The sequence below is a fragment of the Tachypleus tridentatus genome, chromosome 2 (genome assembly GCF_004210375.1).
Source record: "Tachypleus tridentatus isolate NWPU-2018 chromosome 2, ASM421037v1, whole genome shotgun sequence".
Taxonomy (NCBI): domain Eukaryota; kingdom Metazoa; phylum Arthropoda; class Merostomata; order Xiphosura; family Limulidae; genus Tachypleus; species Tachypleus tridentatus.
In genome coordinates this window covers 113143118-113159156 of record NC_134826.1, presented here as the reverse complement: position 1 = coordinate 113159156, position 16039 = coordinate 113143118, and the positions used below count along the sequence as shown (strand labels likewise).

The window sequence follows — 16039 nt, the reverse complement described above, 5'->3', positions numbered from 1 at the left end:
TTTTAATTAAAGTTTTAATACCCACACGTGAACAGCTCAATTTAAAATTTCCTCTGCTCCTCTTCAGAAAAAGTAAATTGTAAAAAAAATATGTTGTTGTTTTATTTTGGCATTTACCTGTTTAATTCGTTTTTAATGAAATACTATTTTGTATTAGTTCGTGTATCAAGAAATATACACTAACATAAAAGTTTCTAAAATGAGATATCGTTCTTATCCACCCGAGGGCGCTTTAAGCTGTCCCAAAAGCGTTATATGGTTAGCGACACTAATACACTGTGCAATCACTAGTTGAAGTTCTGCGAATTTCAAACGTCCGAACTTTTCAACAGACATCAACAGTATACTGTTTAAAGATATTTATTTCTGCTTTGAGTAATAATAATTAGATACTATTCTTGGTCAAATTCATTTCACATCTTCATTGTTTATTTAAAAAAATTATTTCACCTGTGAAGAGAAGACATCTGTTGCAGGTTGAGATCGCAAATATTACAACACCGAACATTCGTTGTAATTATCACTGGGAACTCCGTGGCGTTTTCCAAGTCGTCCCAAACTACACTTCCTGCAATGAATCGGGCGTTTGTCATGGCCTTCCCGATTATTGTATTCCTTACATATCTTGCAGAAAATCCGCAATATCTTGTTCAAGGGAGAAAGCTTGTTACCTTATATTGGAACACCTCAAATCCAATGTAAGTACACCTTGATGATTTACGTTTAAGTAATTTAAATTAAATGAATTTTTTCATTCAAAAATTACATTGCAAAGAAAATGGGTTAACCTTATAACTTAGCTCACTGATATTTATAGATTTTAAATTTGTGTTTAAGAAAATACATTCACAACTCAGAATTAGCCGGTCATCAATCTTAAACTGACCTTGGTCAATAAAAGACTCAGGTTGTTAGGAAATGAAAATAAGAAGAAATTATGAAGAGTGTGATAAAAAATAATACACGCTAAAAGAAATGAAAAAATTCTTCCATTTACGTACTGTCAGAACACTGAATGCTTAGTCAATAAAATGTTTTGAGTAAAGAACATGTCATAAAATACAAGTTGTTTTCCTTGCTTGGGGCCGAATAAGAATGCGAATAGTTGGTTTAAGATATGATGTTTGTTTGTTCAACTTTGTGCAAAGCTACACGAAGGCTATCTGCGCTAGCCATCCCTAACTTAGCAGTGAAAGACCAGAGGGAAGTCAGCACCACCCACCGTAAACTCGTGAGCTGCTCTTTTACTAACAAATAGTGGGATTGATTGTAACTTCATAAAGCTCCCACGACTAAAAGAGCGAGTGTAGTTGGTGTGATGGGAATTCGAACCCGCTATTCTTGGATTACGAGTCGGGTGGTGCTTTAACCACCCGGCCATACCCGATCTTCAGACATGATTCTATCAAACATACCAAAATCTTTTCACACTTTTAACTGTGATTAGTTTAAAAGAATGGCAGTGGATTCCGTTACTACGGCTAAAACCAGCTGCTTCTTATGGTTCATATTACAAACTGGTTATCTTCTGTCTCGTCCGTAGTTTATAATTAGGGAAGGTATTTTGTTAAGCCATCAAAAGTCAACTTTAGATAAAAATCATTTATATATATATATATATATACACACACAGAGTACATGTCTTTTGAAAGTTCGAGTAGAAAGCTGATCCAGAAAACAGGGAATATCAAATGTTTTTACGTGATTTTTCTAATATTTTTTGTAAAGTTGTCAAGAAACTATAATACAGTATATATATATATATATAAACACACTATACCATATGACCGTAAGTGTAACTTAATACACAATTCTTAGGTCACTTCTTGAAGAATATTTTGTTCTTATCAGTCATTTATTCTCGCCACAAGAGAATTTATCAGTAAAATAGTGTTCACAATTTTATTTTAAATCATATGTCTAGAAGTAGTGATTAATATTTAAATAATTATGCTGATATAATCAATTTTTTGTACTTGTGTTACAATATTTTTATATTCAGATTTACGATAACAATGATAATACGTAGTAGATTTAACAGATTCATAAATACGTGATATGCATAGCATTTATTTATACAGCCTACAGTCTTATATTCTTAAGTAAATCACACGATTTCTTAGTAAATTTATTGAAAAGTGTTGTAAATTAACATTGTCTACCATAAGATTTTAAGTTTATCTTGTGATCGTTTTCCTTTCTATCTCATTTAAGAGACAGCAGTAAGCATCATTCAAGGAGAAAAGGTGTGATTTGGGTTTAATTACAACAAATACTCCTCCCTCAATTGACAAGGTTATAATTAAATTCGTAAAGTTGTAAATGTAGATCAAGTAATAGTTCACACTATATATGTAAAAACGGCTCGTTTAATTTGAGAAAATATTTTACGTAGAGGAGTGAACAACGTTTCGACCTTCTTCGGTCATCGCAGGTTTACAAAGAAAGAAAGAGGTAACTGACCGGAAGCTGACCACATGTTTGAAAGGGGTTGTGTAACTGAGTGTGGGAATGTAGGCGTGCTTAGATGTTTGAATATATAATTTTATATTATTTATTTTATTATTATTATTTATTATATTATTTTAATATAGGTATAAAGGTGTTCTTTTGTATTGGTTTATTTGGGGCTTGAGTTGTTGTATAAGTAAAGCTTCTTTAATTTTGCGTTTATGTTTGTTTCTTTATTCAGTATTTGAATGTTTTCTATGGTTATGTTGTGTTTATTTGACTTGCAGTGTTCGAAAACGTGTGAAGGTGACTTTATATGTTCTTTGAATCTGGTTTCCATTTTTTCTACTTGTTTCTCCAATATAGAAGTCGTGGCAGTTATCACATTGTATTTTATAAATAATGTTGGTCTGATGTTTGTCAGTGTAGTTTTTGCACAGTATAGACCTCAGTTTTGTGTCTGGTTTTTGAATTAATTTGGTTTTAACTGGAATGTCATATTTTGTTACTAGTTTTTGCCAAATGTTGGTTATTTTTCATCTGATGTTGGGAATATATGGTATGCAGCAGTATATGGTTTCGTGATTTTTTGATTCGTGAGATATATTTACTTTTGTTGGTTGATTTTGCTTTCTGTCTAGGTGTGTGCGTATAATGTTTTCTACGGTTTGTGGAGGAAACTTATTGATGTTGATAAAGTATTGTTTTATTTTGTCTAGTTCATCGTTAATTTTATAGTATGTTGTGTTTTTGTTTTGTTTCATTTTTCTGAGTCCCAAGGAATGTAGTCCAGTATGGGTGATTTTTCGGTGGATTTATGTTTTAAATTGTGTACCGGTTCTTGTAATTTTGAGGTTAAGAAATGATATTTGATTGCTTTCTTCTTTTTCACATGTTCGCTCCTCTACGTAAAAAAAATTTCTCAACCCAAACGAGCCGTTTTTACATATATATTTTCTTTACAAATGGGTTTTCTCGTCATCACTGATTAATAGTTCACACTGATATGTGTACCAACACGTGAATCTATAAACAGAATGGAAGTCCCAAGTAAGTAGCATAAAAAAACACAATATATGTAAAATCAATCACTTTGACGAATATATTTTCTTCATAAGTAATAACATTTTATGAACATATATACATTTACAAATAAATTTAGTCGTGTGAAGCATATTTCTCAAAAATATTACTATTTAATACTTCATAATTATGTCATAGGCATAAAAATCATATATTCTAATGAATGGTTTGTATTCATACTTCTCACCAAAAAAGTGTGAAATAACGGCTGTTTTTCTATATTGTATTTCTTACCATTTTATTTGAAAGATTCTCAAAAAATAATCCTGCTTTCTTTGTCTCTTAACAAAAGTGCTTTATTTTATTGCCCCCATTGATAAAGTCATTTGTCGTCGAACTTTTACAACAAATGCTAGGAAATGAGTTTCGATACCCGTTGTGTGTAAAGCACATGCAGATTTTGGTTTGTTTTGAATTTCGCCCAAAGCTACACGAGGGCTATCTGCACTAACCGTCCCTAATTTAACAGTGTAAAACTAGAGGGAAGACAGCTAGTCATCACCACCCACTGCCAACTCTTGGGCTACTCTTTTATTAATGAATAGTGGGATTGACCGTTACATTAGAACGTCTCCACGGCTGAGAAGATGAGCATATTTGGTATTACGGTTATTCGAAACCGCGTCCCTGAGATTGCGAGTCGAGTGCCTTAAATATCTGGCCATGCCGGGCCAGCAAATATAGCCCGTTGTATAGCTTTGTGCTTACCTTCACACAAATTAATTTTATATTTAGCTATGACGTAGAAATAATTCCTACTGAAATCTAAAATGGTTCATTAGTGATAAAAATCTATATTAACTAATACGAGATAATAAGTTAACGAACGTTTCTTGTTATATAGGTGATAAAAGTTCGAACTGTTATTTGAATGAGAAATTCCATATTTGTTTTAGTTCATAAAACTTTTCTCTTATTATTAATATTCATGTAAAAATAACTTTATGCATATTAAAAGAGGAGTAGTCTTTGGTATCATGTTAAACAGTAGAAGCTTGTTGCTGTTCCTGTTGATGAACTGTAGTAATATTCTTTAACATTTTATAATGAATTTGTCATAGTTCGAATTTTTCACTTTTAAAGATGTGATTTTGGGCAAAATTGTTTATATAATTATTTTGTTAGGAAGTTTTATACTTTAACTACTTAGGTAATTAATAAATGTGTGTATAATTTAGTACAACTGGCTCAGTTATATTTACATCCTACTTTTTAAAGTGGCATGTTTCGACAATAACATCAAAACACTATATAGAGTTAATTTTATTAAGACAACATTCTCTTTTTATTATCTGGGAACCATTGACTGGTCCCTGTTATATTTCTCATAAACTCTGCAGCGTTTTCATTTAATCCATTAAATAGATCATTAGCCTTAGATTTGCGCTAGAATCTACAAGTAAAATACTAATACAATAGTCAAGATAATAACACAGTAAAACTCGTTCTTGCCACAAAAAATAGCAGTATCACTGAGTTAAGACATAGTTTTTGGTAAACACAGACTTCGCAGTATCATATACTGAGTAAATACCATATAAATTAAATGTTTAAACTCATCCTTAGGGCCGTGCTACGTTTTACTAAAGTATTATAAAAGAAAGGAAGCAGCAGAACAGTCCGAAATATTTGAAGTCAATACAGTACGGTCTTACGGTACAGTATAAATTAAGCAAATTGAGATGTTACAAGGTTGAAACTGATGCGCGACGGACAGTGCATTGTGTACATATATGGAACGTTTTATCTTTATTGTATGCGGCTGATGGTTTTGTCTCTCAATAACACACAAATGGTTTAAAACAGTGGTTCCCAACCTTTTTTATGCCCCACATCCCTAAAAAAATTTAATACGTTCTCGCATCCCTCACAATAATTATTTATTGAAGAATAAATATTAAGGTGGCCAAAACAAATGTTATCTCGCACCCCCTGGAACCCCTAATTTAGCAGTGTAAGACTAGATGGAAGGCAGCTAGTCATCACCACCCACCGCCAACACTTGAGCTACTCTTTAAACAATGAATAGTGGGATTGACCGACACTAATAACGCCACCACGGCTGAAAGGGCGAGCATATTTGGCGCTTTGGGGATGCGAACCCGCGACCCTCAGATTACGAGTCGCACGCCTTAACCCACCTTGCCCTGCCGGGCCGACAAGCATAATGAAATAGGAACAGCTGTACTGTTGTAAATGTGGCAGTTGCATAACCGCGTGATGAATATTGGTGGGAAAATCCTAAGCCTCATGTAACATTCATAAACAGTAAGTTTAAATAGATATTTCGTTAAAAATTTTTACATACAATGTCATGCACCAAATCGTCATTGGAACTATTATAAATAAGCGTTATTTGTTTAGGCTGAGTATTGTAGCTGGGTTTCGAAATGCTATATAAAACTTTTAGTCTCCGCTCGTTTTTCTTTATTTTACTTGTAGAAGGTTAAAGTACGGTTTTAATGGCTCTTACTATTCATTACATACTTTTAAAATGGATTTTGTATTCATATTACATTTGACACAAAAATTTGTGGCTTGTCTATATGGCAACTATCGTAAAATTAAAGTTAAAAAGTGTAACAGCTGTGATATTGTGAATAAGAACCTGTCAGGTTCTTTGTGAACCTGACGATGACCAAGGAAGGTCGAAACGTTGTTCGCTCTTCTACGTAAAATATTTTCTCAACCCAAACGAGCCGTTTTTGCATATATATGAAACTGACTGAACATTACAGCGCCCCTACGGTTGAAAGTGAGAGGATGTTCAGTGTGACGGGTATTCGAACCCGCGACTCTCAGATTACGAATCCAGCGCCTTAACCATCTGGCCATGCCGGGTCGTTAATTACCCAGAAGTTGGTGTTCGTAAAGTTAAGAAACAAGTTAGCTAGATTGTTTGTACTTCTAGTTCAATGTGTCCTAAAACAGATCTTGTCTCAAAAGTAAAATTAAAGAAAAGAAAATTTTTAATAACCGCGGCACTTGAAATTATTTTACTAAGGATTAAAGTTGATTAATCTATGAGACCTTTTATTTTCCTCTTTATTAGCTACATTTTCTTGTGCTTGCAATATCAAGCATGAGGTGCGCGTAGAGCCAATTCAGTTTTATTACTCATCAGGATCTCTACAGCCTACCTTTAAATTGAAAATTCGTTTTAGCAGAATTAGAGTAACTTAATCTGTGAGACTCTAGTGTTTAAGTACATCAATTGAAAGGGTTTGAGCTCCTTAATCCAAAACTGTAATTAGACCTTAAGTTTGTCAAAAGATAACTAAGATATGAGTTAAGTCTGTACTTGAAGTGAAACAAAAACAAACTCAAAGCAGTTCTATAATCCGCCATGTCACTGCTAAAATGCATATAAGTGTTTTAGGGTATGCTTATTTTTACCATATGAATTTTACTTACAATATGAAGGAAATATGTAATAAAAATCTGTAAATTACCGGAAACTTTGTATAATTCTTCCTTTGAATTATGGTGTATTTTATAATCATGTCTATTTAGCTGAGTTGCTTAGGTTTTGTAGGCCCGGCATGGCCAAACGTGATAAGGCATGCGTCTCGTAATCTGAAGATGGCGGGTTCGCATACCCGTCGCGCCAAACATACTCGCCCTTTCAGTCATGGGGACGTTATAAATCACGGTCAATCCCACTATTCGTTGGTAAAAAGAGTAGCCCAAGAGTTGGTGGTGGGTGGTGATGACTAGCTGCCTTCCCTCTAGTCTTACACTACTAAATTAGGGACGGCTAGCACGGATAGCCCTCGAGTAGCTTTGTGCGAAATTCAAAAACAAACAAATAAATACTTAGGTTTTGATGTCGTAAAATAATCATATCTTGTTTATATAGCATAATAGCTTATCTAGACGAACAACAGCTGAAAGCAAAAACACTTTTTAGATTAATGATCAATGAGCCATCAGAAAAACAATTCATATAAGATCCATTAATGTAACAAATATTCAGTGAGAGAAACTGAATCCTCAAGTTGTGGTGCTGATGCTACATTAGAGGATATGTTATACTAAACTGAATAGCAGTGACTTGGCAGTGTAAATATTGTACGTGGACAACTAATGAGCAAGCAAGCATATTCTATATTACTTTATAACCAATAACTAAATAGAATGGTTATTTTTCATGGATAACTGATGATAAAACATAATAATTATTATTTATTAAACCAATAACCCAAGAAATTAAACATTATTGATTATTAATCAGTAATCAATCAAATTGAATATTCTCTATGGAAAACCAATGGCCACATAGAATGTATTATGATAAATAAACAGCAACCAATCAAATTAAATATTCATTATGTATGGATAATTATTGATCAAACAGATCAAACAATAGTTTGATACTTTTTTTTTTTGTGAACCTGACGATGACCGAAGTAGGTCGAAACGTTGTTCGCTCTTCTATGTAAAATATTTTCTCAACCCAAACGAACCGTTTTTGCATATAAAGATCAAACAATATTTATAGACAACCAGTATCCAAGTCACATAAACGAATATAGTGAAATAAAAAAAAAAGATTGGAACTTGACTAGATAATGAATAGTAGTCGCATTTCCTTTTCAGATAAAACTAACGCTAGACGAAAAGTATTTTCAAAATATGTTGTAAAATGAAGTGTAAATCAAAGTCTGTATTAGCTGAAGGAAAAGTCTACTTCACTCGAAATTTAGTTTGCTGTAATGGTATACATTTAATGTGTGTACTGAATTTGAAAGCTGTTTACTTTAAAACTAAATTAAAAACCTCATAAATACATTGTTTAAAAGACCTAGAAAAATTAAGAGGTAATTTTTAACTCGTAGATTTTTGTTTGCATTAAAAAGCAAATCATCTTTGTTTGCTGAAGGCTGTAATAAAAATATTTATGAGCTGAGAAATTCATGTCTTTGGAAGGATCCTGTTTACGATGCTAAAACAAAGGTTTCTTTGTTCTGTTTCGATTATGTATGTGTCGCCTGTCGAGGAGTATATAATTACCAATTGATTAATTAGTTTGAAAGATACGAGCTCATCTTATGAAGCAAGGATAGATATCTGACTACAACAAAAGTAATTGTTAGATACAAACACACAAAATATTTGTTCAAATAAATATGATGCACAATCTTATCACAGCCTAATGTAATATTTTTTGTTAATTAAAATCCATCACTATAAACAATGTTGAACAATAAAACTGAATATTTCCTTTTGCAAACGTCTTCAAGGTGGTAGAAATCTTGATGTTTCGTTCTTTTATTATTTTTTTTTCATGGGGTACACAATATCCAACTTTCGTCAGGTGTGCGTACATATATACGAGATTTTAAATTACAGCTATCCAGACCATATCCAATTAACACTTCTCTTTCCTTAGATTATTGATGAATAAAACGCTAGTTCCATAAAAACATAAAACTCTTTTGCGTAAAATACCTACTATACTATAAGAAAAGAATCTATGCACACTACATAATCGTAAGTTATGTCTTTAGGTTAAGCAAGTTCAAATGTTGAGTATAACATAGGTGGTCATACATATAGAGAGAGGTAACATAAGAAAATATTAAATTAAGAACTTAAATGGCATAACTTTTGTATTTATGCCATTTTTGTTGTTAATATAATATAAGATCACAATATGTCAGTTGAATAACTTAATAACCAGCGTTTTTCTAAAATTTGGTCCTATATCTTTTATAATATCAAACCGATGTATAGCGTTATACACCCTCTTATTTACCAATGAGCTACCGAAGAACCTTCAGGTAAAACATGTTTTCATTTTATAAACATTTTTCGAATTGTAAGAAAAATTATATTAACTTTATAGTAAAGTAGCTATTGATCATGAAGTAGCAGTTATTTTTACATTCGAAAGTGCAAGTTATTCATTCAAAACAGGCAGAAGTACGTTTTAATTAACAACAAGCTATAAAGTATTCAATCATTTAGCATTTAATCTTAATCGCTTTGATTAAGTTAAACGCATTGTGCTGTACTGGATATTGTATTAGGATAAGTAAATCATGACTTAATATTATTTTTAAAAAATAGTTTTCAGTTTTACAACTAGTGCTTGCAGCCTAAGCAATGCTATTACCATAACAGCTATTTTTATATATATTTCTCAACCTCCCTACAAGTTGTTGATAACATTTAAATACGGCATTTGTATTCCATATTACTAAAGAGACCTCTGTTGTCCGTGCAAGAAAAAGTATGCAGGTGATAATGTTGTAATTACCTAATCTAAAGCGTTAACCCCACTTATGAGCGTTGGAACGGCACTGAATCGCAGCTGTGCGCTATCCACCAGGCTTTCCTACCGCGCCAGAATTCATAAAATTCATCCTGACGGAGTGGGCTCAGAGGGGATCCGTCAGCAAGCAAACATTCTACCTTTTAGTAAAACCCATCAAAACTCGTTATGGATAACGTGTGTCTCATACAAGAAGGTCAAAAGCAACAGGGTGTACAGGGCAGTGATCTATAGAAACGGTATTCCAGCGAAACATGTAATGTATCTTTTGCCTTTTTGTTAACAAAACAGAGAAAACTCTTTCAAGTTTTATCTGTGATGTAATTTCTACCGTTAGTAATAAAAATCTTGGAAAAACTTCTAGGTTTTTTACCACATATTTGTAAAAAACAAACAAACAAAAGCTATCACCTAATTGAAAAATAATGATAGATCAAGGCGGCACTCACAACTGGATAAGATTGTTGTTTCTTGAAAAAATGTGGTTTAACGTCCTACTTTAATAACATTTTAAACGAATTTTCTATATACGATATAAAATAACTGTAATATCACGTTATCGTGAAAACATCTTTTTCGAAACTGAAAACTGTGATAAAACAAACAAACTGAGAAATAAGAATTAAACATCAAATAGTAGACAAAACTGTTAAACTGTAATTTAATTGTCAGGTCACAATGCAAAGGAGGTTCATAAATACACAAGTGAAGTGATGTGGCATACTAGAGGTTTATAGACCTCCCAACGATAGTGCGAGATGTTTTCGGATTCACACCTCTAGAAACTTGTTTTTGATACCCGGGGTGGGCAGAGCACAGATAGCCTATTGTGTAGCTCTGTGCTTAATTCTGAACAAACGAACAAAATAGAGGTGTATAATTTTAACAATTACACCAAAAACAATTTTAAGAGTTATATTAATTAAATGAATCAACTACGTAATATTATGCTTAGTATCTTCCTCGTAAACGTATATTTTAGAGAAAGTCAATTCGACTACGTGATGTGTCCACCGAAAGGAAATAAATTTATTGTTCTAAGTCCGCTGACTTACCGATGTTCCAGTCTTATAGTGAAACATATTCAATGAAGTGGAATGATTATATGGAGTGACAGAAGCTTTCATTGCATAATACTTTTCAACAGGAATGCAGAAACCTTAAACACCGTAGTTTTATCCAACGAGAAAAATTCATTAACTTTATTTCAGCGACATTTTATTTGTCTTAAAAGCGTACTAACGACACCTAAACAACAGCTGTGCTGAGACCGCCTTCATCGGATCAGAGGAATCTGTAATTGAATATCTATTTATTTAAATCGCATCAAGGTAAACAAACTTATATGCTGTATAATGTTGAATTTGATGAATATAACTAACAGCCTTTACACTTTTATTCTTTATTGTTTAATTAGAGGTTTTATGATAAGAAAAAGGTGTGTTAATAACTTTCAATGATGCAACGTTGCAGTCGACAACGCCTTTCTTTCAATACCAGATCGTATCGGAATAACAGAATCTAATGAATCAAAGTATGTGTTGAAACATTATTTATTAAAGAAATGTAGTACGATATGTTAAGTTTAATGCGTATGTTTAATGCATTAATTCCAGTCGGTTTAATGCGCATGCACAGGAGGTCTTTTCGCTAGCGATTAAACAATTTTACTTTCTTCTGAAATCCAAATTGTGTTGATTAACAGCATTTTTTGAATCTGAGAAGCGTAATTCTTTCCCAGATTAATTATAATTATTATGTAAAACTAAGAAATCTTCATAAGGAATAAAGAAATATATCAATACACAGAACAAACACTTTGCATTGAGGAATAAAGTGTGTTTGTTTCATGACGGTAAAACATAACAAGCCTTAGACCTAAAGTATTTATTTTTACTCATTTACTAACATTTGTTTTATTCTTGAGTTACGAGACGATTTTTCTTGAAATATAGATTAAATTAATGTACAGAGTTTTATAGTGTTAACTTGATTTGTAATTTTTCTAGAATTAAAAAAATATATATTACTCAGGAGTCCATCCGTACTTAGCCCACCCGATCCTGCAGATATTAGCTGCATGTAGCTTAAATTTATTATTAGTTTTACTGTGCTACTAACAGCATAGGTAGCTACATTTTGTCTCGTACGGGCTAAGTACTGTTTGACGCTAATAGCAGTCGCAGTGGATAGAGCAAGTGGCGAAAGTTTCTTGTCACATTCGTGGTAGGGTATGTGACTGTTCTTATCTTTAGTTCATTAAAAATACGTTACATTTCTTGTACGAAAATGCATTGTTATGTCTCCTTTATACATTATACCATCCAAAAACATATACTGAATGAAAGAAATATTCATAATGTTATAATTATACACTTTCCTGTCAATGACACCAGTTTAAGAATAATGTTGCAGATTGCAAATATTATGCTTGTGTTTTCACTGCATTCTAAAAGATTAGTGTTTGTAGGAAATATTTTAAAATCGTCTTCGTTTTTTGATAGATAATAGTCCTATTATTGTTTGTTTTGAATTTCGCGCAAAGCTACACGAGAGAGATCTCTAATTTTGAAGTGATAGAGAAAAGGAAGCTATTAAACATCACCTACCGTTAACTCGTGGGGCTATTCTTTACAACAAGTAATGGGATGATCTGACACATTATAATGCCCCTACAACTGAAGGAGCAAATATGTTTGGCGATTGGTTCCGTATCTTTTTTCTTGCCAGTCGAGTGTCATAGGCACCAGGTTATATCGGGCCTCTAAAGTGTAAAATACACTGGCATCACTGCTTTCTTCATCATGATATAGAAACAATTAACTACAAGTACAGCGTAAGAGTAAGTTTCCAATTTTACTCCTTGAATTATTCAATATTTCAACCATTAATTTTCTTGAATATTGAACTTTATTTTCATATGATAAATTACAAGTAAAATTTATATTTAAAAAACAAAAGAGAGTTGAATCTGTTTGCACTATATGTTGAATATGTTGCACTATAGGAGTTAAACATGAATAGAAAAAGTTTCGAATTATTTTATTCAAAAAGCATTTCTTATACAACAGATAAACCTACACTGACTAATAACTGTAATTACGATAGTTTAATTTAGAATTTATTAATTTATTTAACCATAAACGCTTTGCTATTTATAATATTAAAATACGTAACTTTGGAAGCACCACAAATATTTTTGTGTGTAATCAGAAATAATTAGTAATAGTGAGAGAACGAATAAAAGAGTAACCTGGAAAAAAACATGACATACCAGGACTTGGACAAAAACAAGCAATTTATAGCAATGTTTCTAAATAGAAAACAAATGTAAAATGATACACCAATATGTTTTATGCAATACAGTGTTTTGAAGTCTGGTTTAGTGTTTATGTATTTAAACATCGCCTGCTGTAAAAAATAAATATATATACATTTGCTTCATATAGTGTTTGTTACAATGCAGCTTAATGAATGTATTAAACAAATGAAGAAAAAAACTACGCGATTACTTGCACCAGTGTCTTAGTTGTTAACATGATTTATTTTTATTTCATTACAATACTTAACGTGCTTTATGCTATAACTACCATTACATCAAACTGGTTACTTGTATTGTGTATAGGATTAATATCATCATCATAACCGTAAGCAGGGTATGATTAATTCACTGTGATTATCAAATTGGTTATGACGGTGAAAACATTCCAAATTGGATATATGTATCTATACTTGTATTCCAAATTATTGCATTTTCTTTTTTCAGAAATATAAGATAAATACGTTCTGGGTGGTAAGAAAAGAGTTTCAAATAGTCCAAGGCGCTTGAAATGCAATATAAAGTGTGAAATAGTTTAAATTAAGTAAAGTAAAATGTCTAAATTTTAAAAAAAAAACTTTATTCTGTACTAAAGACGTTTTGCATATGCTGAGTTACAAAAACAAAATGCTGTGTAATAACTTTAGGTGTTTTCATCTGTGGACAATAAAATTTCACTTCGATTAGAAAGCTAATAACAGGAAAAAGATTCCAGTAAAAATCAACAATTCAAATGATGTGTAAAGGCACACAAGAAATGTTTTCCTTCTCACAAAATTATCCTAGGTTATAGCAAAAATGAAAATATTTCGAACAAAAAACGACGAGCACAAAAATAAGCCGTTAGTTTTATCTTGATATAATATAAATTATTAGCTAACTATACATCATCATATACTCTGTGAAGCCTGCTCTATTACCGACATTTTCTTTACGAGTTTTTACGTATGAAATGACGTTAATAAATTAACAAGTGGTCCCTCTACAGGCAGAGTGCGCTTTCTGGCTGTCACTTGAATTTGAACTGAACATTCATTGTAAGAAACATCCCCAGCGGGGTCTTAGATCAGTCAGTATTTAGAGACGATTAGTGATTCTGTTATAACTATCTAACATAGATTTACAATAAAAAGAATTGCAACAGAGGCCACTACTGGCTTCATTTGTCTTCCAATTGGTCTCTGCTGCTGAGTAACATGCAACATTAGCATGCCAATGAGATAGCAGAGGTCAGCGAAAAATGCAGCCACTGAAAGCAACAATTAGCTCCCTCTGGCGCCATTCTCAAATTTGTATCAGATGTTATTGCATTTCTACGTTACCTGCATACATAAGTGAATTATGCTGATCGAGTAAAAACGACTCCTATACCAAAACATTCTTATTTTAAATTGAAATTTTCAAAAGTATTTTTACCCGTCTCGCATTGAATATTTTGCACCTTACCAATGTATTGATAATTTGAATTTAAAACGTTTGGTGCTTTTATTTTCTTTTTGAATTTTTAACCCCTGACTTGATAGTCACATATAGTTGGAGGGTGGTGGTTATAATAATAAAACAACATGAGTTTTCGTGTTACTTATTCTTTATTACTAACCTTCGATAAAGAGGGACAGTTTAATATAAAGATGTGTGTCTAATGATGACAATAAATTCATTTGTGTGGTAGATGGATTTTTTTTACGAATTTACAAAATTACAAATTACAAAAATGTAAATTGGATATAAATCTAAATTCAAATAAATAGATTATAAATACATTGTATTTTAATATACTACTTGTAGCTGATGTGAAATGTGTATCGAATTACTTTTCAAGCATTGATATTTTTGTATTTTATTCATTTACTATTACTACCTCAGTAGTTTTAAAGCCTTATAATGCTAAATATTGGATGTTCAAACCCGCGATTGACACAGTAAAGACAATATATTGCTTAGCTTTGCGCTGAACAAAAAATAAACAAATGTATGGGTATTACTACTCACAATAATCGTTCCAGACTTATGGAAAATGTTGAAATAATTTCATAATTTGTTGTTACAAAAGGTTCTTTATTCCTGATTTGGAGAGTGAGAATATTTATGATGCTCTTTGTCAGAGTAACTTTGTTGTAATACAAGATCATCTGTTCCAACGACCACAGTTAAGTGAGTACTTGAATTCTATTTCTGTGTGGGCAGAAGAAACATGATTTCAAATCTTGTTAATTTTACAACATAACTTTAGCAAGTACTTAAAAACTTCCGACAATGTAGTTCGTTGTTCGTGTACGAGTTTCACCTTGACAGTCAGAGTGACAGGAAGAAATTTGTCACCAAAAAACACTAGATTTTCATCTACTCTTACGCCGTTAGGAATTGGCATCTGGCTAAAGGAAAATTAGACTTATAATCCAAAGAAAAAAACTGTTGTTGTGCAGGTGAAATATTTTACACTATATGTGCAAATCCTCATACAAAGGAATGTTAACTGCTGAATTTCATAAAAAAATAGAAGATAAATTACTACTTTATAAAACGTTCTACATAGTTTCATGTACAGTGAAAGAAAATGTAGCCATTTGAAATGCCAGCTCTTTTATTCGTAAAATGTAGCATTTATTAATGACGTAATTAAACAGTTTTTGCGTTAGAGTATGAATTAATGTATTACATCACCCACTCCCTGCTGAAACTTGTACTGTTTCCTGCCAGCAGAAGGTTGATTGTAGATAGCCACTCACAGCTGGAGTCATCGTTCAACAAACTGTTAGCTACATATCAAGGATTTACACACTCCTGAGCACAAAATGTTTGTTTTTTTCTGAATTTCATTCCACGAATGTATAATTTCATTAGTATATTGTGTTTCAGGACAATGAGTAACAAAGATTTTCTTGACTTAATTTGAGCAAACCTTATGG

General features: G+C 32.1%; 1 protein-coding gene across 1 annotated transcript in view; it reads left to right on the top strand.

The window, feature by feature from the left end:
• Nucleotides 1-269: 269 nt before the first annotated feature.
• The window catches only part of LOC143244865 (ephrin-B1-like), a 375415-nt gene continuing 359645 nt past the window's right edge, over nucleotides 270-16039 (top strand). Inside the window, exon 1 of the mRNA XM_076490294.1 lies at nucleotides 270-698. Within this exon, the coding sequence (XP_076346409.1) occupies nucleotides 574-698 (125 nt within the window). The 5' untranslated portion in view covers nucleotides 270-573. The remainder of the gene's footprint in view (nucleotides 699-16039) is intronic.